This window comes from Sorex araneus, chromosome 5 (genome assembly GCF_027595985.1).
Source record: "Sorex araneus isolate mSorAra2 chromosome 5, mSorAra2.pri, whole genome shotgun sequence".
NCBI lineage: Eukaryota > Metazoa > Chordata > Mammalia > Eulipotyphla > Soricidae > Sorex > Sorex araneus.
In genome coordinates, this window is record NC_073306.1 from 291691 (window position 1) to 317618 (window position 25928).

Consider the following 25928-nt stretch of genomic DNA (forward strand, 5'->3'; position numbering starts at 1 on the left):
CACGCCGCGAGCCGCGCCCTGATTGGGCGGCCGGCAGCCAATCGCGGGCGGCGGCGGCGGCAGGCGGCGGCGGGGCGCGGCAGCGGCGGTGGGCGGCGGGGCGGGAGCTGGCCGCAGGTGAGCGGGGGGCGCGCAGGTGAGGGAGCCCGCCGGGCGGGGCTCGGCCGGAGCCTGCGGCGGGCGCGGGGGGGCGGCGCCTTCCGGTCCCTCCCGGTCCCCCTCCGCGGCCTCGGTCCTCGGCCGCGGGTCCCGGCGGCGGGGCTTGCAGGGACCCTGGGACGGGTTGGGGGCCGGGACCCTCGGCGCAGCCCGGCCGCCTCCGGCCCTCCGCCGGGCCCGGGCCGCTGCCCCTCGCGCCTGACCTTAGGAAGGGCGTGGGCTCCCGGGGCGGCCCGGCCGCGGCGGCGTCGGTCCCCGGCTGGCAGCTGGCCGGCCGAGCCCGACCGCACACCCACTGCCCTTCCTCTGTTCCGGGCTTTGAAGGACTACTGGCAGCTGCTAGCGGGCTGGCTCGCGTCCTGGGAAGGAAGACAAGTCCACAGGAAACTTGGTGGCCAGGAAGGTGGCCCTGGGGACTCGGGCCGCCTGCCTGGGGCAGGGAGGGGAGTGTGGAAGGCCCCAGAAGGCCACCTTTTACGCCTTGCCACCACCACCACCCCACCCAAGCCGGTTGGAGCTCAGACTTAGGCTCTGCCTGTACCAGGCGTGTGGCAGGACAGGGTGGCCCCCAGCTTCCTGAGGCAGCACCAGGTCAGGAACTGAGCGATCAATCCACCATATGGATGCGGCAGCCTCCAGGGTCACAAGAAACTGTGTCCTGGCCTCCCTCCCTCACAGGGAACCTCGGACCCCTGAGGCAGAGGCTACAGTGGCCAGTGTGGGCAGTGTCGGGACTTGCCCAGCAGGCTGCTGAGTGCCGGCCCTTTGTCAGCCGTGTGCAGGATGGACAGCGCCAAGGAGGACTTCAACCTGCAGCTGGCCCTGCACAGCTTCAAGCAATGTCTCAACGAGAAGGAGGAGGTGCTGCTGGACCCCTACCTGGATGGCTGGCAGGGTCTGGTCAGGTGGGTGGGCCTTTCCAGGGCCGCATGGGCTGAGGAGAGGGGTGGGGCTGGGCAGCCCACACTGAGTGGGTCCCCACTCCCGCGCAGGTTTCTGAACAGCATGGGCGCAGTCTTCACGTTCATCTCAAAGGACCTGGTGGCAAAACTGCAGATCATGGGGCAGCTGCGGGCCGGCCCCCAGCGTGATCAGTACTGCAGCCTGCAGTCCATGGTGGCCTATGAGCTGGGCCACCAGCTGGTGGACCTGAAGCGTGCCTCCCGCAACCCCAGCTCGGGCTGCCGCACAGTGCTGCGGCTGCACCGTGCCCTGAACTGGCTCCACCTCTTCTTGGAGAAGCTCCGCACCAGCCCCCAGGACGCCAGCACCGCCACGCTCTGCACCGACTCCTACAACGCCACGCTGGCCGCCTACCACTCCTGGGTCATCCGCCGGGCTGCCACCCTTGCCTTCTGCGTGCTGCCCACCCGCACAGCCTTCCTGGAGGCCATGAACGTGGGCCCCCCCGAACAGGCAGTGGAGATGCTGGGGGAGGCGTTGCCCACCATCGAGCGTGTCTACCATGTCTCCCAGAAGCTGTACGAAGACCATGCACTGTTGGACCTGCCCTAAGCCGGCAGCAGTGCCCACACAGCCTCCCAGCAGGTGCCCCTGAGAACTGGGCCCAGGGGTGCTGCCACCGACGCCGCCCGGCAGTCGCGAGGGGCAGCAGCGAGGGCAGGTGCTGGCCACTTCCCCAGCCTCTCTGCTCCACGGCAGCACCTCCACAGGCCAGCGCCACTGTTCCTCAGAAGCTGCCAGCGGCCCCCCCATTATGAACACGCGTAGACTCGGAGTCCACAGGCCAGCGTACAGATGCCCACTGACCTCACTGCTGCGGGCCCCTCTCAACGTTCACCAAGGTGCCCGCCTGGCTGGCTCCCTCCATCCCCGACTGGCTGGCCTCTCCATCCCCAGCTGACTGTCCTGGGCAGCAGTGGCCACTGCAGGTTCCCTCTGTCCCTTTTGCAGCATAGTCAGCCCCTGTCCTGAGCGATGAGGGCATCAGGAGAGGCTGGAGCAAAGCCTGCCCGTCTCTGCTTGCATCACGGAGCCACGGGCTGATGGTTGGCCCTCGCCGCCGCACCCAGCCCCCTTCGCTGCTTTCCACTCCTGCCCTGCCCTCGGAGCCCACGCCCCATGTACAGCAGACACGGGCGCAGGCACGCCTGGGGTGAACTCGGGCTGCTGGGAATGAACTAGACGTGGTTTTCCATCATAAATAAATGGCTCGGAACCTGCTGCATTCCAGGTGGGGTACGTGGCAAGGGCTCACCGCGAGGGCAGGGTATCTTGCAGGGACCCCCGGACACAGCACTGGTAGCCCCTAGCAGGTGCGGTGAAGCCCCGCTAGCCTGCACTATCACGTCCACAGACACACAACAGCCGCCCACCCATGGTCGTGCTGGCCCCACGAGGGCCAGGAGGCAGGCTCTGTTCTACTGGCACCAAAGGGACCGGATGAGGCCCAAATGTCCCCAAAAGACCTGACCTGTAGGATTTGCCCACAACGCAAGGCCCCTGCCCAGAGGCCAGGACGGGACTAGTCAGGTCAGCGGCCAGAGAGCAGAGACTGGGCATGTGTGTGTCATGTATACATGAACCATGAGCACATATGTAGTGTGGTGTGCATGCCACGTGAAATGTGTGTGCTGTGTCGTCATGTGTGTCTGCGGCTGCCATCCAGCAGGACCCTCGCCACCAGACATAGACCAAGATCGTCAGCCAGACTTGAGACCGCCAGGAGTGCCCAGCCTGGCCAGGGGAGGATCTGGGTGGTGAAGGGTCTGCTGTGCACCTGGGCCCTGAGCCTGGTGTCCAGGGCCTGGACCCTTGCTCAGAAGCAGTGCCAGCCAGGCTGCATGGACACCTGGGCCTGCAGCTGGTGCCCATTTGGTTACCACCTCCATCCGATTCCACCTGTGTCCTGCCACCCCCCTCCCCCCATGCCCTTCCGTCCCGCCCGTCCCTCATTTGCGTGCCCCTGCAGCACCCCTGCTGGCAGCCTCATGAGCGAGTTCCCAGGTGTACCACGTGTAGGGCCTGCAGGAAGGCCCAGACCCTTCGTCCGGGCTGCTGCCCCTGCTGGGGCCACACCTGCAGAACGGCACCTCAGCAGCCGGAGGGTCCAACCCTGCGACTGACACATGTCCTGGGGTCCCACCTCCCCTTCAGGGGTGGGGTGTGGGACACAGGCAGGTCATGGTCCGTGGCCTCAGCTCCTGCCGTCTGGCCAGGTGTGGCTCAGTTATGCAGCTGGTGCTGGAAGCTGGCCAGGTGGGAGTGTTCGTGGTGACTAAACAAATCCTCACCCCTCCCTGCCCACACGCCTTACCTACACACGCTGGTGCCCGCTGCGGCCCACCACTGCCCACCATGCGCCTTCTCCTCGGCCTCGCGGCTCTTCTGGGCCCTGGGGCGGTGGCCCCACTGTGCCTGTCACGGCAGCTCAGTGCCAGAGGTGACTATGTGCTGGGCGGGCTCTTTCCCCTGGGCACAGCTGCAGACACGGGGTTGGGGGTCAGGACCCAGCCCCAGGGCGTCCAGTGCACCAGGTAGGTGAGTGGGCAGGTGGGCGGGTGGGCAGGGTCCCGAGAGGCTCGAGGTGGTCCCTGCAGCCCTGTTGCCGCAGGTTCTCCGCCCTGGGCCTACTCTGGGCGCTGGCCATGAAGATGGCTGTGGAGGAGATCAACAACAACTCAGCCCTGCTTCCCGGACTCCGCCTTGGCTACGACCTCCTGGACACCTGCTCAGAGCCCCTGGTTGCCATGAGGCCCAGCCTCAAGTTCCTGGCTGGGGCAGGCAGCTGCCGTGTGGCCGCCCACTGTGAGTACACACGCTACCGGCCCCGTGTGCTGGCCGTCATCGGCCCTCACTCATCAGAGCTGGCCCTCATCACCGGCAAGTTCTTCAGCTTCTTCCTCATGCCCCAGGTACGTCCCGACCACCCCCCGGGCTCAGGCAGCCCAGCCGGCCTGGCCGCGAGCCCTGAGTCAGGAGGTGTCCCTGCCCATCGCAGGTCAGCTACGGCGCCAGCACTGACCGGCTGAGCCAGCGCGAGTCCTTCCCATCCTTCTTCCGCACGGTGCCGAGTGACCGCGAACAGGCAGCGGCTATGGTGGCTCTGCTGCGGGCACTGCACTGGAACTGGGTGGCCGCCCTGGGCAGTGATGACGAGTACGGCCGGCAAGGCCTGAGCCTCTTCTCCAGCCTGGCCAGCACACAGGGCATCTGTGTGGCCCACGAGGGCCTGGTGCCACTGCCCGGCCTGGCCGGCGCCCCGCGGCTGGGGCCCGTACAGGACCTGCTCCGCCGTGTGAACCAGAGCCGTGTGCAGGTGGTGGTGCTCTTCGCCTCGCCCCGTGCCGCCCGCGCCCTCTTTGCCCACAGCATGCAGCAGAAGCTCTCGCCCAAGGTGTGGGTGGCCAGCGAGGCCTGGCTTACCTCGGACCAGGTCATGTCGCTCCCCAACATGGCCCAGGCGGGCACGGTGCTCGGCTTTCTGCAGCGGGGGGCGACCCTGCCCGGGTTCCCCGCCTACGTGCGGAAGTGCCTGGCCCTGGCCGCTGACCCCGCCTTCTGCTCCGCACTGGAGGCCGAGCAGTCGGGGCAGGACGAGCATGTCCTGGGGCCTCGCTGTCCCCAGTGTGACCACATCTCCCTGGACGACGTGCCTGGGGGCCTGGCGCCCCACCAGGCCTTTGCTGCCTATGCAGCTGTGTACGGCGTGGCCCAGGCACTCCACAACGCTTTATCCTGCGGCCCCTATGGCTGCCTCCAGGGGCTTCTGCGGCCGTGGCAGGTGCGGCTGGGCCTGGGAGGAGAGGGGGCTTGACCCTGGCTGGGAGGCCGCCACCCACTTCACTGTCCACACCGCCTGCCCAGCTCCTGGAGAACCTGTACAACGTGAGCTTCCGTGCACACGGCCTGGAGCTGAGCTTCGATGCGCAGGGGAATGTGGCCATGGAGTACGACCTGAAGCTGTGGGTGTGGGGAGCCCAGAGGCCCGAGCTGCGCACCGTGGGTCACTTCGACGGACGCCTGCGGCTGCGGCGCAACCAGATGCGCTGGCATACGCCTGGGAACCAGGTGGGTGCTGGCCAATAGATCTGGCCCTGCCAGGTGGGCGCGGGAGGGGGTGGCCGCTGTGCAGGGCTGAGCCCAGATCCCACCAGGAACCCGTGTCCCAGTGCTCGCCGCAGTGCGAGGAGGGCCAGGTACGCCGTGTGAAAGGTTTCCACTCCTGCTGCTACGACTGCGTGGACTGTCCAGCTGGCAGCTACCAGCACAGCCCCGGTGAGCCAGCCATGGGGTGGGCACGGGTGGGACATGTGAACTGGACATAGGGGTGTGACAGACATGTGGCGTGGGGGTGGGGGAAGCGTGGGGATGGTGGGATGGGGGTGTGCGCTTACCGTGTGCCTGGGGGAGTGAGCCAACCTCGGGATGGGCGACGGGCAGGGGAGGGGGTGGCTGGCCGCAGGGATGGGGCGCGTGTGTGGGCTGGAGTTACTGGCCTCTGGGGTGGAGGGTGTGTGGGGGAAGAGCCAGCTGCAGGGAGGGGAGGGTGTGCGGTGAGCCTGGGGACAGTGCCTGCTTTCTGCACGCAGGTGACACCTCCTGCAGCCGCTGTGCCGCTGACCAGTGGTCCCCTGCACGAAGCCCGCGCTGCTTCCCCCGCACGCCCAGGGTCCTGGCCTGGGGGGAGCCTGTGGTGCTGGTGCTGCTGGCCCTGCTGGGCCTGACACTGGGCCTGGTGCTGGGGGCCCTGGGGCTCTTCCTGTGGCACCGACACAGTCCACTGGTGCTAGCCTCAGGCGGACCTCGAGCTTGCTTCGGTCTGTCCTGCCTGGGCCTCGGCTGCCTCGCTGTCCTCCTGCTCCCGGGCCGGCCCAGCCCCGCCAGCTGCCTGGCCCAGCAGCCATTGCTGCAGCTCCCGCTCACCGGCTGCCTGAGCACACTCTTCCTGCAGGCCGCCCAGATCTTCGCCGGGTCGGCGCTGCCACCGGGCTGGGCAGGGCCGCTGCGGGGCTGCCTGCAGCGAGCCCGGGCCTGGCTGGCAGTGCTGCTGGCGCTGCTGGTGCAGGTGGCACTGTGTGCCTGGTCGCTGGTGGCCTTCCCGCCACAGGTGGTGGCCGACGGGCAGGCGCTGCCCTCGGAGACGCTGCTACAGTGCCGCCGGCACTCGTGGCTGGGCTTCGGCCTGGTGCACGCGCCCAGCACCGTGCTGGCCGCCCTCTGCTTCCTGGGCACCTTCCTGGTGAGGAGCCGGCCCGACAGCCACACCGGGCCGCGCGGCCTCACCTTCGCGGCACTGGCCTACCTGCTTACCTGGGCCTCCTACGTGCCCCTCTCTGCCAACGTGCACGTGGCCTACCAGCCGGCCGTGCAGATGGGCGCCGCCCTCCTCTCGGCCCTGGGCATCCTGGCCACCTTCCACCTGCCCGTGTGCTACATGCTGCTCCGGCAGCCGCACTGCAACACCCCCGCCCTGTTCCCGGGGGAGGGGCCGTGCCAGGAGGGTGGGGCAGCTGGGCAGGCCCAGCACCCGCAGCCCTGAGCCTTGCTCTGTGGAGGCCCGAGGCTGGCTGCTGGCCTGGCCCTCACTGACGCCTCAGCCACAGGCCCCTGGACCCCCAGCTGTCCCTGCCTACACCCAGGTGGCCCTGCCCCACTCCAGAGGCCTGAGCGTCCTTGGGCCTTGCCCAGAAGGAGCAGATGCCACTTCCGCCTCTGTGACCGCGGCAGGAGGAAAGGACACTGGCACGCATCAGTCCCAGAAAATTAAATGCTTTTTCATGTTTAAAATAGATGTACACAGAAGGTGCCTCGGAACCGAAGGGCCACACCCCTTCCAGAGACCCCAGCTGACACCCACCTTGGCACCAAGAGCCAGCTGGGGTGTGGAGGAGCCCTGGCACCCCCCCCCCACCCCCAGACCACACAGGCCAGGCAATAAATAAATAAATTAAATCCCTGCCCTGGGCGGCTGGGGGGTAGTGCCAGCTGAGGGGGGCGGGCCCAGCAGCCTCTCAGCTCAGTCTGCGGCCTGTGCGGTTCTGGAACCCCTGGTAATCGAAGAGTCAGGGGTCCAGGTGCCCTCCACACCCCTGCCCGCATCCCTGTCCAGGCCTGAGGCCCACACAGGCTGGCCTGGTGAGCCAGCAGGGCGCAGCCCAGGACCAGGGCACACCCTCACATGATGTCCACGAAGAACTCACAGGGGTTGCCCATGGCCTTCTGGAAGGACTGGCGGCTGCCCGTCAGCTCTGGGGGCACAGCAGCCAGCTCCCGCACAGGCGGCCCCCCGGGCGGCCCCCCACCCACCATGTGTGTCTTGGTTAGGGGGCGCAATGGGGGGAGGCCAGGGGCAGCAGCCGTGGCCTGGCTAAGCTGGCTGGCTGGACGCTCGCGCCAGCTGCTGCTGCCCAGTCCGCTAGGGGCCGTGTGGTCTGACTCGCTGCCGCTGCCCCTGGCACCCGCCGTCCAACACTCCTCTCGGCCGAGAGCCCGCCGGCTGCTCCCGCCGCTGCGTGCCGACCCGCTGCTCCGGCTCCCTGCGGGGAGGTGGTGAAGGCGCACGGTCAGCCATGGCTGCTCCCGGGACTGGCAGAACCTGGTGGCCACAAGTCCGGTGGGGTGGGAGGGTGGCCATGCAGCAGGCGGGCGGGAGCAGCCGGGACACCCAGCCTCACCCCGACGCCTATGGTAAGGGCCTGGTCCTGCAGCTGAGAAACGAGACGCCAGCCAGCCTCCTGCCCCCTCCATGACCACCTTCCATCGGACCCTGAGCCCATCCTGAGGTGCCAGGGCACCAGCCGGCAAGGGCGTGCCGAGGGACGCCGGGCAGAACTGTGGCTTACCGGCCCAAGGTGGTTCCGCTAGTCCTTCAGTCTAAGGCTTGCTCAGCACAAAGCAAGGGATAGCACGAGTTACAGAGCAGCTCCCCGCCACCTCCCCCTCCCGCTGCCCCTCCCCACAGCCGGGGGCTCCGGCCACTGCAAGGCCCTGTTCTGCAAGCCCACCCTGAAGGCAGCCCACTTGGATGCCCGCACACCCTGCTGGGGGGCTCGAGGTCTGCCAGGGGCCCAGCACCAGCTCCCTGCAGGCTCATGCACACGGGGTGTCTCCTCTGAGTCTGCCACCCCCCACTGCAAGTCTCCTGCCGTGCCCCAGGCCCCTCCCGCACCAGGGCAGAGCACAGGGTAGGAGGGGGGCCCAGGCAGAGACTGGACAGGGAGGCTCGTCCGGGCACGCACCTTCGCTCTGCTGACTCCCAGCGCTGCCGCTGCCGTAGCTGAAGCCAGGGTCCTGGTAGGCGGGCGGGAAGCAGGGCGGGGGGCCCGGGTACTGGTAGGGGTAGCTCTGACCCAGGGGCCAGGGGGCACTGGGATGGGGCAGTGGGGCCACGGGGTCCTGATCTGAGGCCCCACTGGAGCCGCTGTTGAGGTTCAGGGCGGCCAGGTCTGCAGAGAGAGGAGGGGCGTGAGGCGGCCAAGTGGGCGGTTGGTGGCCCTGCCCGCCCCCGGCCCCCACTCACTGCTGCACAGGCCCCCGAACACGTAGTAGCACTGCTCGGAGAAGGTGATCTTGTTGACGGTGTGCCGCAGGAAGCCGCGCCGCAGCATGCTGCTGGCGTACTTGCGCGCCTCCCGCCGTTCCTTGAAGCCCTCCACGTGCGAGTAGAGCCAGTCCACCACGTCAGCGCCTGCGGGCAGCGCGGTCAGCCAGCCCCACGCTGCGGGCCACGCTTCGGGGCCCTCAGGGCTGCCCTCCCGGAGCCGCTCACCGATCACGGCGTTGGCGATGGTGATCTTGAGCCACATGCGGTCTCGGATCTCCAGGCCCGAGTCTGGCAGCTGCATGACCCGCACCACAGCGCTCATGTCGCTCTTCACAGTCAGCGGCGCGTCCTCGAGCTCTGCAAGGCACATCTCTCAGGGGGGCTCAGGGACGCGCCCACTGCAGCCCTGGGGGGCCTTGGCCTCCTGCCCTGGAGGAGACTCCCCAAAGCCCGGGGCCCAATCAGGGTGAAGCCACCCCACCCCACGGACCCCCGAGGAGGCCTCTGCCGGCGCGTGTTAGTAATGTTAGCAGCAGGAAGCACGTCCACAACACGCGCGACTCAGGCCTTGTTACGCTCGGCCTGTGCCGGGCAGGTGGCAGCGGAGCACGGAGGCTGGGATGGCCCTGGCGTGGCCTCCGGCCCTGCTCTTGGGAGCTGCCACTTACGTGGGGCGCCAGGCACAGAGCTGGTTAGTGAGGAGGAGCTGGTGCGGGTGACGGCGCTGGAGCACGGGCTCGTACCGTAGCGTGGCAAGGCTCCACTCAGCACTGCCGTGTGCGACAGCCAGGCCGCCGGGTCGATGGGCCGGACGGGGTCAGCTGGGCAGACACCATGGGGGGGACAGAGGAGCAGATACACAGGAGAGAAATCAGAGCACAGGTCAAGCCCGGGGGTCGCTCCCCCTGCCCCCATGGGGCCACTCACCCCTCGGGATGGTGAAGTAGCTCCTCGGTGTGGGGTCCCAGCACTTGGCCACCGTGAGACTGATGGGCCTGCGGGGGCCGGGAGGGGCTGGTCACCCCCTGGAGACCTGCAGCAGCCCTCCCCGCTCCCCGCGCCCCACGCCCGCCGCACCCAGTCTGGGACACCATCTCCCGCAGCACCCGGACGGCGTCATCGTTGCTCATGTTCTCAAAGTTGACATCGTTCACCTGGGGGGGGGGGCAGGGCTCAGCGGGGGTGGGGAGGGCCCCCCAACTCCCATCGCGGGCCCCGGCACACCTGCAGCAGCATGTCCCCAGGCTCGATGCGGCCGTCGGCGGCCACCGCCCCGCCCTTCATGATGGACCCGATGTAGATGCCGCCGTCCCCGCGGTCATTGCTCTGCCCCACGATGCTGATGCCCAGGAAATGGTGCCGCTCTGTGGGAGCGAGGGGTGAGCAGTGCTGCCCGCCCGCCCACCCACCTGCCCGCCATGGGCCGCAGGCCTCACCCATGTTGAGAGTGACGGTGACAATGTTCAGGGACATGGTGGAGTCGGTGATGCTGCTGAAGGAGGACGCCTGCGGGGACGGGGGTCAGGGCTGTGGCTGTGGGGCCGCAAGGCGGCGCCCTGCCCGCCCGCCCGCTACCACCTACCCGGTCGGCCTGCCGCAGGCGCTGCTTCCGTCGCCGGCGCTTGTGCTTCCTGATGAGCCGGGAGGACGTGCTGTGTGCCGTGGAACTGCTCAGCCTGGGGGCGAGTGTGCAGGCTCAGACCCCGGACGCAGTCCGCCCCCCGGCAGGGGAGTGAGGCCACGGGCCAGGCACACCCACCAAGCAACTCCTGGAGGCGACGGGACAAGGCATGGACGCGGACACGCAGACGCTGTCCACATTCACCGTCTCCCGTGTGACAGGTGCACACACACGTGCCAGGACACGCTTCACAGATTCTCAGGCACCGTCACCCTAGCACACGCCTGTCACACACACCTGTGCCACACCTCACGTCCCAACTGGCTCACCGGCTGGTATTGTCGTCCTCGTCCGAGTCAATGAAACTGCTGGACTCCAGTTCGCTGCTCAGCACGGTGGAGGCGCTGTCCGGGGGCAGCCCCACGTCCCGCCGCCTGTCCCCCCGTGGGTGCCCATTGGTCCTGGTGGCTGTGGGGACCGTCAGGAGGGGAGATGGCCTCGGGGGTAACCAGTGGCCTGGGTGACACCAGGGGCAAGTCAGCAGCTCAGACCTGGGTGGGGGGTCTTACCTTCCTCACGGTTCCGGCGCCGAGGTCGCTCCCGCCGGTGACCAACCAGAGACTCGGTACCAGTCTCATTGTCCATGCCATCGCGACTGCTGGCCACATTCGGGCTGTGCAGTGGGGGACCAGTCGGGTCAGGCCGGCAAGGCCATGACAGCCCGAGTTTATTTCCTCTGGCTCCAGCAGAGGCACCTGCCCACCCGCCTGCCCAGGTCAGGGCTCACTGCCCACCTCCTGTGGATCAGCTCCTCACTGGGGGGTCTGCAAGCTGCCCGCCCCACATGCCACTGCCACCTGGGTTCTTACTGGAAAGAAGGGGGCCTGGAGTCCCCGATGCCAGCCATCCGCTCCAAGGGGGTGGGCAGGTCTGTGTGGCCATCTGTGCCCTGAGACCCTGTGTCTGAGTGAGAGCCCTCAGCCAGGACCAGCTGCACAGGAGAGGGGGCACTCAGGGCAAAGGCGACACTGACACCCCCCGGCCTCCCCCAGCCCAGCCTCCCGCCCTCCAGGGCTCACCCAGGACACCACTCGGCCATTGAAACAGGGCAGCCGGGCATTGTCATCAGAGATCTCCTCCTTCACCACCCTGTGGCAGAGCGGGACCTGGTTGAAGGGGGCCTTCCCAGACCCCAGGGGGACAGACCACATCCCACCACCCACCCCACACCCCCAACAGCCTTGCTCACTGAGGCTGCCCAGCTTGAGGCCAGCTAGGGCCAGCCCTCCAGCAAACCCACTGCCCAGTGGCCAGCCCCTCGCCTGCCCCATACTGTCAGGTCACATGGCTGGGCTGGGAAAGGTGCCCAGACAGGACCGGCCAGGGCAATGCTGACCAGTAGAAGATGACCTGGGATGGGAAGCAGGTGTCAGGATCCAAAGGGCTGAGGAGTGCAACTTTCGGGATCGGCAAGATCCCACGTGCCCTCTGGAGACCCACACACCAGGGTGGGATGGCCAGAATGTGCCCTGAGTCCCGCCCCAGCCTCTGCTCTCAAGGCCCTGCCCCGCCCTAGCCCTGCCCCCCGGGCCCGGAGGCGCCCCCCCCCCCTTCCGCACAGATGCTTCCCAGTTCAGGGCTCAGCCTGGGCAGCAGAGGCTGCCTGCTGGCCAGACAGGAAGCAGCCTCTAGGCCTGCTGAGCGGCCGCCTCATCTTGGCCAGTCGTGGCAGCAGCAGGTGGCAGGAGGCCCTACATAACTGGCCCCAGGCTCTCTGCCAGGGAGCAGGGACCCGTCCACTCCACTGGGCACCCTGGACAGAGCTGACAGCTTGGGGCCCTGGGCCGATCACACATGGCCACGAGTTGGGCCGCTTCTCAGGACCCCCTCTCCACTCTCAGCTGACTTCCCAGGGAAGGGTGTGACTACCCAGGAAGAGGGGGACCCCAAGGGACAGCAACAGTGGAGGCGAGGGGTGGGGGCCTGGCTCTCTTGGCTATTTCTTTTCCTGGTGCCGGAAACAGAGCCCTGGGCCTCTGACATGAGGCGAGCGCCCCACTGCTGAGTCCTTTGCAAGCCCAGGTGCCTGGCGTCCCCTGCCACACCCGAGCCCAGCCCTTCTGAGTCAGCCACACCAGGCGGGGGTGGGGGGGTCCGATGCCAGGTTCCGATGCCCCAGCACTGGTGACGAGCCCTCTGCAGGCCAATTCCCCAGCCAGAAACACATCCCGCCTTCCATCCCGGAGAGGCAGCGTGGGGCACACTGGCCAAAGGGCACTCCTGAGCCCTGGCAGGGATGGAGGGACCCTGTGCCACACAGGGGAAGTGCCTCAGCCCTGCAGCACCCCTGCTGGCACCATGCCCCACCTCAGAATTCCCGGCAAGATCCTGGTTAACCCTGAACTTGTGGCTGGCCGGCCCGCCCCCGCCCCCGCAGCCCCGCCCCGGGGAGGAATCTGCTCACAACAGCCCAAGAGGTTCCCAGGCCAGCGGACCCAGGGGGGCGGCCACGCACCCCAAGTTAGGGGCCACCAAAGCTTGGCCTCTTCCCTAACAAGTCCTATGCACAGAGCTGGCTGGCATGGGGCACTCAGCCCAGCAAAAGGCCCAGGCCCCTGCCAGGGGGCTCCGAGTCCCCCCACCTCTGGCTCTGCAGCCCCTCTGGAGCTGGGCTCCAGCTGATGCCCCCCGCAGCATCTCCAGGGCCCAGCTTAGAAGTGAAGGTGCCTTCCTTGCGGCTGTGTATCTCACGGTCATCCAGTGGGAGGAAAAAAAAGAAGAAAAACAGAGAAAGAAATGGGGCTGCCAAGCCTGGGAAGAGGCCACTCTGGGGGCCCACGACCCCCGCCACAGACCCAGAGGCCAGCCCAGCCTAGCAGGGTCAGCGTGGCGTGAGGGGCGTAGGATAGAGCCGAGAGAGGGCAGTCCAGAAGCAGCGGCTGGACCAGACAGTGCCTATGCCCACCTTCCACTGGCTGGGCTCTGAGGCCGGAGGAGGGCAACGAGAGTACGCACAAGGCCAGCGCTCACGCCAGCTGGAGGAGGGGCATGGGGATGACGGTCTGCGCAAGAGGTGGGCTCAGGGGTCACCGCGTGGGTGCCCAGAATGCGGTGCAGTTGCCAGGCGTCCCTCCTCAGTCCCGGGTGCACGGCGGCCCAGGGGCCACGGCACCAGGAAACAGCCTCAATGTCACAGGGAGAGGCGCAGCCGTCAGTGCAAGGACGGGGCTGGCACCCAGGCCCGCGGCGGCGCCGTGGGGGCTCGGGTTACCCAGGGCTGTGCCCAGCCAGGACGGCCACCCCTGGCCGGCCTCCTCCGAGGCCCGCGGCAGGGCGGCCGGAGCGCAGGGCCTGACCTCCGTCTGCGGCCTCAGGGCGCGTGCCCACCGGCCCGCGGACAGCCCCCCGGCCCGCCCGACACCTGCCCGCGCCCCTCCGGCAGGTGCGGCGGCGCGCGTCCCGCGTCCCGCGGCGGCCAGGTGGGCCGCGGCCCGGCCGGGCGCACTGACCCGAAGTCCTGGTCCATGGACTTGAAGAAGAATTTGTAGGCGTGCACGGGCCGGTTGCCCAGCACGCTCTTGAAGTCGGCCAGCGTGACGCGCTCGGGCGCCACGGGCAGCTTGACCAGGTACGGCGTCTCCTCCTCGTCCATGTGGTAGATGATCTTGGTCTCCGCCATGGCGCGGGGCCCGCGCGGCGCCCAGGGCCGCCCGCCGCCACCAGGCCCCGCGCGCGCGCCCGCCGCCCCGCGCCCGCCCGCGCCCGCCGCGCCCGCCGCCGCCCCGCGGCCCGCGGCCGCCCATCCGCCCCGGCCCCGCCGCGTCCGCTCGCCCCGCCGCCGCCCCCTCGGGTCGCGCAGTTAAAGGGACCGCGGGCCCTTCCGAGAGTGCGGCCCGCCGGGGGCGCCCGCGAGCCGGGCGGTGACGTCACGGGGCGGGGCCACGCTGCGCACGCGCGCGGGCGGGGCCGCGGGCGGGGCGGGGCTGGGCGGGAGCCGGGCGGCGGGGCGGCGGCGTGCCGGGCCGCGGGTGGTCCAGGGGGCCGTGGCGCCGGGGGCCGGGATTCCGGGGGCCGGGGACGCGGGGAGGCCGGGGGGTCGGGACGCGCGGGGGCCGGGGGGCTGCGGGGCTCGCCCGTGAGCGGGCAGGGACGCGCCCACGCGGAGAGGTCGCGCGACCCTGCTCCCGCGTCCCCAGCTGTCGGAGGAGTCTGCGGCCCTCATGACGCTACGTCTCGCGCTGGGAGGTCGCGGGGGTCGGCTCCGGCCCGGAGTGTCGCCGCGCCCGGGTTCCCGGTCCGTGGACCGGAGGTGGAGGGGTCGCCGGACAGCCCAGCTCTGCGCCCGTCCCGTCCCGGCTCGCGGGCGGGGTGTGCGGCCGCGGCGTTGCTTTCTGGCGCTGGGAAGGGTTCCGCTACATCCCGCACTCTTGTGGAGAACACCACTGGGGGCAGCTCCTACCATGGGGACAATGAGGAGGGGCCAGGCTGCCTGAGGAGACCTGCAGGTGAGGGGCTAGGGCGCTCTGTGCCCCACCACTCCCACTTCCCAGCAGAGGATTCCCCCCTCCAGGGGTCCAGCACTGACCTCAGGAACCCACTGAGTAAGTCGTGACCCAGGCTAGAAACTCCGTGTGGCCACCTCACAGCCTCGGTCTCCCCAGAGTTACGTATGAGCCCACTGTGGCTGGTGGGACGCATGATTGCTCTAGAGGCGCAGGCTAACCCCAGCACACAGACCACAGGGCGCAGGTTATAGATGCAGCTGCTGGTGACCCCAAGCCAATCTCTCCCAAGGGACATTCAGCCAACTTGCTGGTGCACCAAGTTGTGGCCAGGGGTGGCCAGCACCTGGGCCCTGCCGGTAGCGGCCCCTTATCCAGATGAAGTCCAGCAGAGGTCACAGGCCAAGAGCAGGAGGTTGGTAGGGGGGTCATGTGTGCCTGCTGTGGGTAGGTATGGGAGCACTTCAGAAGCCAGGGTGAGACTCTTCCTTGCTACCGTCCGCTGCCCACCACATCCCCCACTCGTCCAGGCAAGCCCTGCCCACTGTGAAAAATGAGCTGTGATCTTGAACTTCCGACCACGGTGAGGAAAAGGGGCCAGAGAGATGGTGAGGGTGTGTGTGTGGGGTCAGGAAGCGCTTTGCACACAGCTTCCTGGGTTCTGTTGTCAACACTGCATAGGGTCCACAGAGCCCAGCCAGGAGTAAGCCCCCTGAGCATCACTGGGTGTGTCCCAAACCAACACAGTATCAACAACAAAAGCAGTAAGGAAAACCACGGGCTCTGCCCTCAGGATACAGGGGAAATCAGCCGGTCTTTATTAGGCGGGGAGGCCCCAGTGGCCCTGGGAGGAGCCGGTGCAGGGACTGGAGCCACCACACAGGCTGTCCAGAACCTTCCTCATCCTGTCCTCGGTCTAACAGATGCCACCAGGGGCCCGACTCCAGCCAGTGGGTGGGAACAGGGTCAGAAGTCACATGAGGACACGGGGCTCAGTGAGTCACAGCAGACTGGAATGGGGGCCTGGACAGGGTGGGAAGCAGAGGACAGGGGCAGGGAAGAGCAAGGCAGGGACTGCATCCTGTCCCAGGCTGGTGGGTGTCCCTACTCGCAGGGCAGGGAGGGCGGCTCCCAGGAGGGCTCTGCAGCCAGACCTGGCCAGGTTGAGGGCAGCGGGCCAGCCGCTGGAGGGGGCACGAAGGTCCATGACAGGGAGGGCAGCAGGTGGGCGGCTCATTTGCAGTACTCCTTTCTGAGCTCTGCCAACATGGGCAAGTGGTCAGCCCTCTGCCCTCGGCCCACCACTGTGCCCGCAGACCCCCGAGTCCGAGCTGGTTGGGAGGTGGAAGAGGCATCACCCTCCCAGCCACTGACCTTTATCCAGGTCCAGGGTGTTGGTGGGCAGGGGGCTGTGGGCCAGCCCCGCCCTCTCCTTCAGGATGTTGTTCTTGTAGTCTGGGGTGGGAAGAGCGTGCTGAGGGCCCTGCAGGGGTGCCCCCCACATAGCCAGGTGAATGGGGCCAGTGCTGGGCTCACCTAGTGGGATGTGCTCACTCCGGCACGGCGCCTGCTCCCCGGAGCTCCCCGTCCAGTGGGCCACACTCAGGTCCCTCCTGAGGGGCAGAGCAGCCCAGGTCAGAGCAGCTGTTGTGGTGGGGGGACCCCTGCTTCCAAGCAGGATGAAACTCACCCCTTCAGCGTCCTCGACTTCTCCGAGTTTTCATAGCCCTGTAGGGGAGACTCGTCTTGGGGCCGTTTGCGCTCCCCAGGGCTGGCTTCTGTGCGGAGGCGCTGGCGGGTGACCAGGATGACAGTGATGAGCAGCAGGATGAAGAGCAGGAGCGTGGCCAGCACGTAGCCCAGCTGCTGGAAGAAGTGCGCGTGGCCCTCGGGCACGATGACGTTGATGACACTGCGGCCACGTGCCAGCGTGGGGTCTGCGAGAGGGGCCGGTGGTCAGCGGGGTGTGGGCGCGGTGGGCCGCGCGGGAGTGGGGGGGGCCCAACCTGGGCGGGGGGTGGCGCCGCCACCGGAGCCGTTGCCCGGGGAGCCCCGCGGGGGCTGCGAGGCGGGCGCCATGACGCTCAGGCGGAACACGCGGCGCTCGTGCAGGCCGCAGTAGTGGTGGTGCAGGTGGCACGAGTAGGTGCCCTCGTCTGCCGGCTGCAGTGGGTCGATGCTGAGCGAGAAGTCGCCGCGCGCGAACGCGTCGGCCGCCACGGCCACGCGGTCGTGCAGGAAGCGCGGCCCGTAGGCGCGGCGCTCGCCCGACGCGTACAGGTCGAGCAGGCGGTCGGCGCGGTCGTGCGGCACCCCCGGCGGCTGCCGGTCCCAGTGCGCCACCTGCTGCGCCTCCTCCAGGTGCCGGTCGGTCCACACGTGCTCGCGGTTCACGCAGCTCAGCAGCGCGGGCGCCCCGCGCGCCGCCACCAGCACCTCCTTCTCGCCGTCCCAGAAGGCGCGGGCGGCCCGGGCTGCGGGGCGCGGGGCGCGGTGAGCGCGGGAAGCCGGCCGGGGACGGGGGGGGGGGGCGGGGGGAGGGGGGAGAGGGTACGGCGGGGGGCGCCGGCCGTGGGGCGCGCGGGAAGCCGGCCGGGGACGGGGGGCGGGGGGTGGGGTGGGGAGAGGGCACGGCGGTGGGGGGCGAGGGCGCGCGGGAAGCCGGCCGGGGACGGGGGACGGGGGGGGGCTGGGGCGCCGGCCGCGGGGCGCGCGGCCCGAGTCACTCACGGTCCTGGGTGACGTTGAGCAGCACAGCCCGGCTCTCGTACAGGTGGCAGTAGTGGTGGTGCAGGTTGCAGCTGTACAGCCCCGCGTCCGACTCCTCCACCGCTGCCCCGCGAGAAGCAGCGTGAGGCCACGCAGTGCGGGTGGCCCCGGCCCCCGGCCCGCCCGCCCCGCGCCTACCGCGGATGAGCAGCGAGAAGTTGCCGTCGAGGAAGGCGGACGGCGCCAGCAGGAGGCGGCCGCGGTCGCGGGGCTCGTACACGCGCTGCTCGCCCGCCGAGTACATGTCCACGAGGCGGCGCGCCGGGCGCTCGGGGCCGCCGGCCACGTCCCAGTGCACCACGCGCTGGCGGTCGTGCAGCCGGTCCTGGGTCCACACCATGCGCGGGCTCTGGCACAGCAGCACTGCTCGGGCGCCCGCGGCCCAGCTCACGGCGGACTCGGACACCACCGAGCTGCCCCCCGGCGGCCCTGCAGGAAGGGCAGGCGCTGGGGAGGGGCCCCTGGGCACGGCGCAGGGCGGGGTGGCGGGGCTGGGCACTCACCTGACGGCAGGACCGCGGACCCTGGAAGGAGGAGAGTCAGTGTGGGGAGAGCCCGAGCACCCCAGCTCCAGGGGCTGAAGCCAGGCCCTTACTGGACCTGCAAGCCCACCTGGCCGGGAAAGGCGGACCCCACCGCGGACCCCACGCACAAGCCACGCCCACACGCCGGGTCGCCCGAGCCCCCTCGGCTGTCAGTGGCAGAAGCCAGGACTCTCCCACTGCCCAGCCCGTTTGTGCGCCTGCGCCGCCGCGGGGGCCCAGGAGGAACTTCCCAGCCGGCCCCAGGGGTGGGCTTCAGCCAGACAGGCCCTGCGGCTCTGACCCCCACCTCCTGACACAAGCCAGATGCGGCTTGAGGGGTTTCAACTGCCCCTGAAGGGCTGACACCCACTCTGCTCTGGGGGGCCCTGGTCGTGGCCCCCGGCCTGTCCCTTTCCCCAGCTGCCTCTCCACTCACCCCGCAGGAGCAGCAGCACCCAGAAGAGCAGCCCTGGACACAGCTCCATGGCGCCCACTGGCCCCGCGGCCCGGCTTTGTCTGCTCCAACTCTCCAGAAAAACAGCTGGCCCTCCCCCTCCTCAGCACCCGCGTGACATCACGGAGCCCTGGGCTGGGTCAGACCTAGACTGCCCGCCCCTCCGCTCCTGCCAGGCCCCTTGGCCTCCCCCATCCTTGGCGGGCCTGCAGGGAGGGGAGGGCCCAGCCCCAGCCCCTCTCTGTTGTGGACCCTCGACCAGGGACAGCGACCTCACCCCTGAGCGGCAAGAGGGCCAAGGCATGTCTGTGACTGCCCCAGGCCTATGGTTCTGGGAAGCACCCCCAGGCCAGTGGCACCCCAGGGAACCTGCAGGCCAGTGCCCACTGGTGGCCTGAGCCATGTGGTGGCACGAGCCCCCCTCCCTGTGTGCCCACCATCGAGGCAGTCTGGCCTTCCAACATGCCCACCCGAGGAGGGCGGACAAGGGTTCAGCCACCACAGAAGGCACCGAGTCGCATAAACAAATTGAAAATGACAGAGTACAGCCTGCGTGCCGAGCTGCTCCAGCTACTCAGGCAGACCTCAGCGAAAGTCCAAACAGCAAAGCCACAGGCATTTGGGTTGAATTACGGCCACTGGCCACAGGGCCCAGTCCCTGCAGGCTGGGTCTCACCAGACCATCCGTCCCCAGGTCCTGAGACAAACTCTGGATTCAGGTTTCCGGCTTCAGAAAGTGGGAGGAAAGAGGGCTGTGACCCAGACCCAGCCCCCAGCCCTAGGGCGGCCCCTTTCAGACAGGAGTCAGGGTCTGTCCTGGGAAAACAGCCCCGCCCTCGCCCTTCAGCCTCGCCCCCCTCCTTGTTTTGCTAACTGGTTTGTATTAGCCCTGGCCTCCCGCCTGCTGCCTGCCCGCCCCTGCCCCCTGCTGGTTCCTTCCTCTGTGGCCCTGCCTTCCCCCAAGACAGCAGAGATTCCGGGAAGGCCTCTGTTGCACGAGGCTGGGGTCAACTAGTCCCAACTAGTCCGGGAGAGGACTCGGGACTCAGCCAGAGTGAAGGACTGCAGGGCTCCAAAGCCAACCTGTGGCCTGCCAAATGTGGACACAGGCCCGCAGGCACTGCCCTCTCATTTGCCCTGTCTGAAGCCAGCAGAGCCATCAAAAGCTTGCAGCCTCTGCCCAAATCCTGGCCGAAGTGCCCAGATGAGAGCAAAAGGCCAGTGGACATCTGGGCTGCCAACCTGGCTCCCTGACTCTCCAGCCCTGCCCGGAGTCAAGCCACTGACCTCACCGCATCCCACCCTGAGTTCTGCCTTGTCCCCCACCAGGCCTGAGCCCTGGACCCACTTCCTCTCCCTCAGAGGCGTGGCTGAGCCGCCGCAGGCAGCCAGCCAGCCCCCCTGGGCTCTGATTCCTGGGGTGCGGACATTCCAGGCTGCCTGGCTCACTGGGAGGAAACCACATCGCTGAAGTAAGCAGGGGCTCAGACGGGACACGCCCACGCCCGGTAGACAGGATGCACGCGACCCCCACTCTGCAGCTGCACCCCACTCCAAACTGCCCCGCCCCCGGTCAGGCATGAAAGTGTCCCTCGGGTTCTGCACCCCCAGTCAGCCATGACTGCTGGCTAAGGATTCAGTGTAAGGGCCAGGGCAACAGCACAGCGGGTAGTGGCTTGCCTTACATGTGGCCAACTTGGGTTCTATCCCCGGTATCTTATATGGTCCCCCAGCCCCACCAGGAGTGATCTCTGAGTGCAGAGCCAGGAGGAACCGCTGAGCATGTGTGTGTGACCCCAGGAAAGTCTTCGGTGTGTGACTCAGCGCCTCAACGATGCCAAGCTTTGGCCTCAGAGGCTCTCAGCAGACACAGAAGCTGCTCCGGCTGCTCCCACACACCCACACGCTCAGGATCGTCTATGAGGGGCACACGGAGGAACAGAGTGACCAGGGTTGGCCTGGCCAGCAGGGCACCGCAGTCTGCAAGGACTGCAGCCCAGCTCCGGGTGGACATGCTGCATAGAGGCAAGGCAGGCTGAGCTGGGGTGGGTGGAGCCAGGCAGACAAAAAACAGTGCAACTGCATCCCACACTCCGCACCCTCCCCAGGGCTGGGGCCTGAGTCCACCTTTGCTCAACATCCCCAGAGGGAGATGCAAGGCTGGGACTTCTCATGGATCTGCTTCCACAGAGCCAGGGCTGGACCCTGCAGGCCACACACCAGGACACAGAGGTCCCTGGAGTTCTAGTGGGGTGGCCCATGCAGGCAGCAGTACCAGGGTGACCACGGCCAGCCGCCCTAGAGAAAGCAGGGACCAGTTGGGTGAGGCCCTCGGCACGGCTTCCTGATAGAGGGGCACTCAGCTGCATGCTGGGCATCCAGACCTGCCTGGTGTGCAGCTCACGGCTGAGGAGCCAAGACTCTGGGCCCAAGCTCTCCTGTGCCCTTCCCTCGGGTCCGCACACACAGGGCCCTGGAAACCTTGTACTTCCTGCTTCTCCACGGCACTGGGCTTGTCCCTGGCTTGTTGGGGAGCAGCCTCACCACCCCAGGTTGTGTACATAGCTGAGACCAGTTTCCCAGATGTCGGGCGCCGTCCCCCATGCAGCTGCCAGTACCCCGAGTGGGCACTTGCAGCTCAACGATGGGTGCAGATTTGCTTTGTTTGGTCAGATCACCGGATACAGGCAGTGCTGTGAACTCGGGCTGCCTACCCGCTCAGCCACCACACCAAGGCCCTCTGCACCCCGTCCAGTGGTGCAAGGAGCCTGAACTGCAGAAGGGGCTCTGGTACAGTGGTCCCTGCCAGGGCCTCTGCAGCCTGCCTGCTGCGGCCACTCCCAGCAAGAGCGGCTGCTTCGACTGCCCTTCCCCACAGTGCAGATTCAAGCCTTCAGCTTTGGCCCTACAGCCAAAAGCCAACTCCCACTGCAGCGCACAGCACCCTAAGAGCCCTGAAGACTTTCGAGGTGCTGGGACAGGAGCGAGAGTTTGAGGAGGGCTCTTGCATTGTACATAGCCGACCCAGGTTCAGTCCCCACCACCCCACGTGACCCCTGAGTGCAGAGCCAAGAGTCAGTCCTGAGCACCGCTGGGTGTGGTCCAAAAACAAGCGAAAGCCTTTAGGGTGATCCCACACAGGATTTCCCTTGGAACCCCAAGTGGCGAGTCTTGCCCTATGAGCACTGCCACTCTCCAGGGCCGGGTGAAGCTGCAGGTGCTGCCCACTGCTTCCTGCCACCTTTGGAGGGGCCCTCTGGCTGTTTCGTAAAGTGGCACATTGCAGGAGTGCACTTGGCAGCAGCCAGACCTGGGGGGAGGCCACACGAGGTCCTGATGGTCTGGACGAGAGCCTGAAGTCAGAAAACAGGCTGTGGGACCAGATCAAGTGCAGTAGGGTGGGCAGTTGCCTTGCACATGTCCAACCTGGGTTCAATTCCCAACACCCCATATGGTCCCCTGCCAGGAGTGATCCCAGAGCACAGGGTCAGGAGTAAGCCCTGAATGCCTCCAGATGTGACGCCCAAAAGAAACAGACTGGCCCCTGAGCACCACCAGGAGTAATTCCTGTGTGCAGAGCCAGGAGTAACCCCTGAGCATCGCCAGGTGTAATCCAAAAAGCAATAAATAAATAAATAAAAGAGTTCCATGTAAATAAGGGCAATATTAAAGTTTGATTAGTGATTGCAGTTTCTTGAGTAAAAAAAAAAAAAGAAACAGACCGGGCGATGCCTTGCAGCCTGCTTACTTCTACCACTGGCTGTGGTGCTGGAAGGGCTGCATGCATGTGCTGGCGGACACGTCTCACCAGGAGCTGCACTCCTGCTATGGCGCTTGCATGTCTCTGTATCTTTATTAGTTTCTGCACTTGTGGTGCTGGGGGTATAAGCTGTGGCTGAGGCCGCAGTTGTGGGGGCTGACGGGGCAGAGCCCATTTTGGTGGCTGGGAATGGCAGATGGTGGGCTGTCTGGGACAGCACGGACCTGCCTGAGCATTCGTATGTCTTCTGGTTGTTTGGGGGCCAGTCAGCAGTGTTCAGGGCTTCCTCCTGACTCTACATTTGGATCACTCCTGGGGGGCTCAGGACACCATACGGGATGCCAGGGATTGAGTATGGGTCTGCCGTATGCAAGGCAAGTGCCTAGCCACTGTGCTATCACTCTGTCCCCATTTCCTTTTTTTTTTTTTTGGCCATGACCTATTCTTGCAGGTTTACGCGGATCCTTTGTTGACAGTTCTTCCCAGAGGGCATCTGAGAAGCTGGACAGTGACGTCAGAGGGCCACCATAGCTGCTGGGGCACACAGCTGTGGGTGTGAGGCTGGTATTTTGGGGTCCAGCCTCTTCTGGATCTGTGCCCATCCACAGAAGCCGTGCCCACAATCTGGGGGCTGCATTCCAGAAAGGCTCCAGGAAGGGCACAGGGTCAAGGACAGGCATCCCCAGGGCCGCAAGGTGCAGGGTGGACAGCTGCTGGCACAAGGACCTCTCAGAAGCCAAGTCAACAGGCAGGGCGGAGCTGCCTGTGGTCAGCATGTGCCGTATATGCAGATGGCAGCTCTCTGTCTTGTTTTTCAGTGCCTTTCTGTGGCTATGTGCACAGGGGCACTAAACCCTGTGAGCATCTATGTGGCAGGAAATGGCCCGTGTGTGAGTTTTTACCAAGCGAGCAGGCAGGACTCTTGTCCCTGAAGCTGCCCCTTACAAACTTCACTGCTTCTGCTGCAGAACAGAACAGGGGTGGGGGGGTGGGGAATGGTGGTAGTGGTGGTGGTGGTGGTGTGTGTGTGTGTAAGCTGACAACGCCCAGCACTGCTGCCACCTGACAGGTTGGTACAGACTGGGATGCCACAACTTTCCCTCAGGACCTTTGCGCGTGCAGCCCCACTGCGGGGGCAGAGCCCCGGACCTTCCTGTTGCCCAGGTGCAGGACCCAGGTCTTTCCCAGCTCTCTGCCGGGACTTGGGGTCATTCTCTGCCTGAATTTCCTTGGTGGAACTTGAGTGTGGGCCGACCTGGCAGCGCTGCAGACTCTGCTGGCGGCGGCGTCCTAGGCTCAGGGTCAAGATGACAGTCCACAAGGTAGAGGCAGCAGCCGGGCTGAGGCCTTACAAAGAAGCCCGCCCACAGGAAGAGGACGACTGGATTCCTGCCAGGAGTAATCCCTCAGCACCACTGGGCGTGGCCTCATCAAGGGCCCCTCCTCCCGACTAAAACCTTTGGAGTCTGGGGCTACTCCAGGGGGCTCATGAGCCCTTCTGGGCTGTGGTCCAGAGGCCATATGGGACACTGGGATGCTAAAACAAGGGAGATGCTTAACTCTTGTCTCTCTAGCTTCCTTTCATTTAAATGCTGGGGCCTCACCCAGCAGTGCTCAGATTTTGTGCATATATATATTTTTGGTGGGGGAGAGGGGGAGCTCTGTATTGGGGACACATTTGGTGGTGCTCAGGGCTTCCTCCTGGCTCTGCACTGAGGATCATGCCTGGTGGGCTCAGGGAACCCTACAGCGTGGGACACAGAAGGAGCCACAGCAAGAGTGGGGAACGCAGAAGGGGGTCTGGGAAGGCCCAATGCGAGCCAGCAAGGGGAGGCTGCCTCCAGGACCCTGCCTCCAGGCTCCCACCCCCTTTGCCCAGGAAGAGTCTCCAACCACGGGGCTTCTCCAGCACCGAAAGACCCCCACTTCATGGCCTGGGAGTGCCATACCGGGGTCAGAGGACCACGTGCAGCTGCTACCTCTGGGGCATGTGCATCTCTGACCTAGCTGGCCACTCTTCTGTGTCCATCCCATGGGGCTCCCCAAGGCAGTGCAAGGAGGCTGGTAGGCAGAGAACGGCTTCAGGTGTGTTTATACCCGGGGTCCGCCCAAGGGGCCAGGGGGGAGCGCGTCTCATTTGCCCTTTAAGTAGATCCTGGGGGTCTGCCAGCCGGCGGGGGCATCCTTCAGGCCCGCCCTGAGCCAGATGCGCCGCAGATCGCCCTCGAACTTGGCCTGCAGGAGCAGAAAAGGGGACGCTGAGGAGGTGGGGGGTGCGCGGGCGGGCGGGAGGGGGCGTCCGCAGCCCCCCTCCCAGCGCTCACCTGCTTCCGCTTGAGGCGACTCTCGCGGACCTTGCGGCGCAGGAAGCGCGTCCTCTTGACCAGCTTGCGGTACTTGTGGTGGTTCATCTTGCGCCGACGGATCTTGAGCACGTTCCGGCAGAGCAGCGGCGGGGCGGGCGGGCGCGCGGGCGCGGGGGCGAGGGGCGCGGGGCGGCCCGGCAAGTCCAGCGGGGCCGGGGGAGCGCGGCGGGGCAGCTCGCGGGCCGGGAGACCCAGCAGGCCAAGCAGGGCAGGAGCCGGGGGCGCGGCCGGGGCCGGGGGCGCACGGCGGGGCAGCCCGCGGGCTGGCAGGCCCAGCAGGCCCAGCAGGGTCGGGGCCGGGGGCGCGCGGCGGGGCAGCCCGCACACCGGGCGGCCCGGCGGGGACAGGGCCGGGGGCCGAGGGCCCGGCCGGGGCGCGGCCCCGAGCAGCCGGCAGGTCAGGCGCAGCAGCAGGGACATGGGTCGGCGCGGGCTCCGGGCCACCGGGCTGGGGGGGACCCTGCACGGACGTAGCGGCGTCTGCGTGCGCCTCCCCGCGCCACGCGCGCTGCCCACTAGCCGTTCCGCAGCGGCGACCGGGTGCGTCCGGTCCGTCCCCGGAGCCGGCCCGTGCTCCGCGCGCGGGCGGATTCCGGCCGAGCCGAGAAGGCGCCGGCTTCCGGCGCGAGGCCCCGCCCACCGACCCCTCCCCCGGAAGCACAGCGGGCGGGGCCCGTCCAGCGTGCGGCCTCGCCGCTTGGGGAGCCGGCAGGGGGGGGGGATCCCGGCCCGAGCGCGTGTGTGGGGGTGCACGGGTTGTCGCAGGGCCCTCCGCCCCCGGTCCAGCTCTCGAGTGCTGGGAAAGTCTGCAAGCCCTTTGCAGCCCTGGTGGTGCGGGGTCAGCAGCCGAGCCAGCCCGTGCCCACCTGTCCCACGAGCCTGCTCGTGGGCTCGCCCCACAGTGGAGGGGACGCTCCAGCACCTCTGGAGCCCCCTGCCCTGAAACAGCAGCGGGGCCGCGGGGTCAAGGCTGTGTCCCAGCTCTCCGTCCCGGTAGGGGGCTCGCTTTTCTTAGAACTCACCCCTTTGTTTAAAGGCGAGCCACTGTAACCTGGTCACTTGTAGGCACCTCAGTCCAGTGCTGCGGCCAGTAAGGCCAGGCGCAGCTGCCGCGGTTTTCCCAGCCCGCACTCGGGAGGATTGTCAGAACGTTTGTTCTGGGGCCAGGGCAGTCTTTGGCAGAACGAGGAAGGAGGCATTTGAGGCACTTCTTGCGTGGCACCCACCCCCGCCAGCACGACCGGGTATGTTTCCAGCACAAAACAGA

At 67.3% G+C, this 25928-nt stretch overlaps 5 protein-coding genes across 14 annotated transcripts; 2 read left to right on the forward strand and 3 right to left on the reverse strand.

Moving 5' to 3' along the window:
* The first annotated feature begins 38 nt into the window (after positions 1–38).
* Positions 39–2347, forward strand: CPTP (ceramide-1-phosphate transfer protein). Of its 5 annotated transcripts, none has more exons than XM_055138921.1 (3): positions 39–117; positions 942–1064; positions 1152–2347. In XM_055138921.1, exons 2-3 carry the CDS (start codon positions 943–945, stop codon positions 1672–1674), a joined length of 645 nt encoding a protein of 214 aa, XP_054994896.1. In that variant the 5' UTR covers positions 39–117; position 942; the 3' UTR covers positions 1675–2347. The 5 variants fall into 5 exon arrangements, with proteins under 5 accessions (XP_054994896.1, XP_054994892.1, XP_054994894.1 ...); XM_055138917.1 differs by having other exon boundaries at positions 53–117; positions 838–1064; XM_055138919.1 differs by having other exon boundaries at positions 53–117; positions 932–1064.
* On the forward strand, positions 2295–6757 carry TAS1R3 (taste 1 receptor member 3). Of its 2 annotated transcripts, none has more exons than XM_055138914.1 (6): positions 2295–2353; positions 3720–4034; positions 4121–4903; positions 4987–5190; positions 5277–5397; positions 5712–6757. In XM_055138914.1, exons 2-6 carry the CDS (start codon positions 3768–3770, stop codon positions 6659–6661), a joined length of 2325 nt encoding a protein of 774 aa, XP_054994889.1. In that variant the 5' UTR covers positions 2295–2353; positions 3720–3767; the 3' UTR covers positions 6662–6757. The 2 variants fall into 2 exon arrangements, with proteins under 2 accessions (XP_054994889.1, XP_004607228.2); XM_004607171.2 differs by lacking the exon at positions 2295–2353 and adding an exon at positions 2489–3656 and having other exon boundaries at positions 3734–4034.
* Positions 6758–6875: 118 nt separating this feature from the next.
* DVL1 (dishevelled segment polarity protein 1) lies at positions 6876–14039 on the reverse strand. Of its 4 annotated transcripts, XM_055138916.1 has the most exons (16): positions 13796–14039; positions 11366–11435; positions 11156–11277; positions 10856–10959; positions 10616–10754; positions 10248–10341; positions 10102–10171; positions 9890–10029; positions 9743–9819; positions 9593–9660; positions 9334–9486; positions 8891–9022; positions 8642–8809; positions 8361–8567; positions 7965–8001; positions 7520–7658 (listed from the first exon to the last, which is right to left on the reverse strand). In XM_055138916.1, exons 1-15 carry the CDS (start codon positions 13963–13965, stop codon positions 7991–7993), a joined length of 1725 nt encoding a protein of 574 aa, XP_054994891.1. In that variant the 5' UTR covers positions 13966–14039; the 3' UTR covers positions 7520–7658; positions 7965–7990. The 4 variants fall into 4 exon arrangements, with proteins under 4 accessions (XP_004607092.3, XP_012787901.2, XP_054994891.1 ...); XM_004607035.3 differs by lacking the exon at positions 7965–8001 and having other exon boundaries at positions 6876–7658; positions 9409–9486; XM_012932447.2 differs by lacking the exon at positions 7965–8001 and having other exon boundaries at positions 6876–7658.
* Positions 14040–15583: 1544 nt separating this feature from the next.
* MXRA8 (matrix remodeling associated 8) lies at positions 15584–24379 on the reverse strand. Of its 2 annotated transcripts, XM_055140045.1 has the most exons (9): positions 24245–24379; positions 18061–18081; positions 17696–17986; positions 17519–17620; positions 16795–17262; positions 16479–16725; positions 16325–16401; positions 16163–16243; positions 15584–16047 (listed from the first exon to the last, which is right to left on the reverse strand). In XM_055140045.1, exons 1-9 carry the CDS (start codon positions 24327–24329, stop codon positions 16022–16024), a joined length of 1398 nt encoding a protein of 465 aa, XP_054996020.1. In that variant the 5' UTR covers positions 24330–24379; the 3' UTR covers positions 15584–16021. The 2 variants fall into 2 exon arrangements, with proteins under 2 accessions (XP_054996020.1, XP_054996022.1); XM_055140047.1 differs by lacking the exon at positions 24245–24379 and adding an exon at positions 18518–19423 and having other exon boundaries at positions 17696–18081.
* AURKAIP1 (aurora kinase A interacting protein 1) lies at positions 24371–25264 on the reverse strand. The gene is made up of 2 exons (XM_055140048.1): positions 24620–25264; positions 24371–24530 (listed from the first exon to the last, which is right to left on the reverse strand). Exons 1-2 carry the CDS (start codon positions 25079–25081, stop codon positions 24429–24431), a joined length of 564 nt encoding a protein of 187 aa, XP_054996023.1. The 5' UTR covers positions 25082–25264; the 3' UTR covers positions 24371–24428.
* Between the last annotated feature and the right edge of the window lie 664 nt (positions 25265–25928).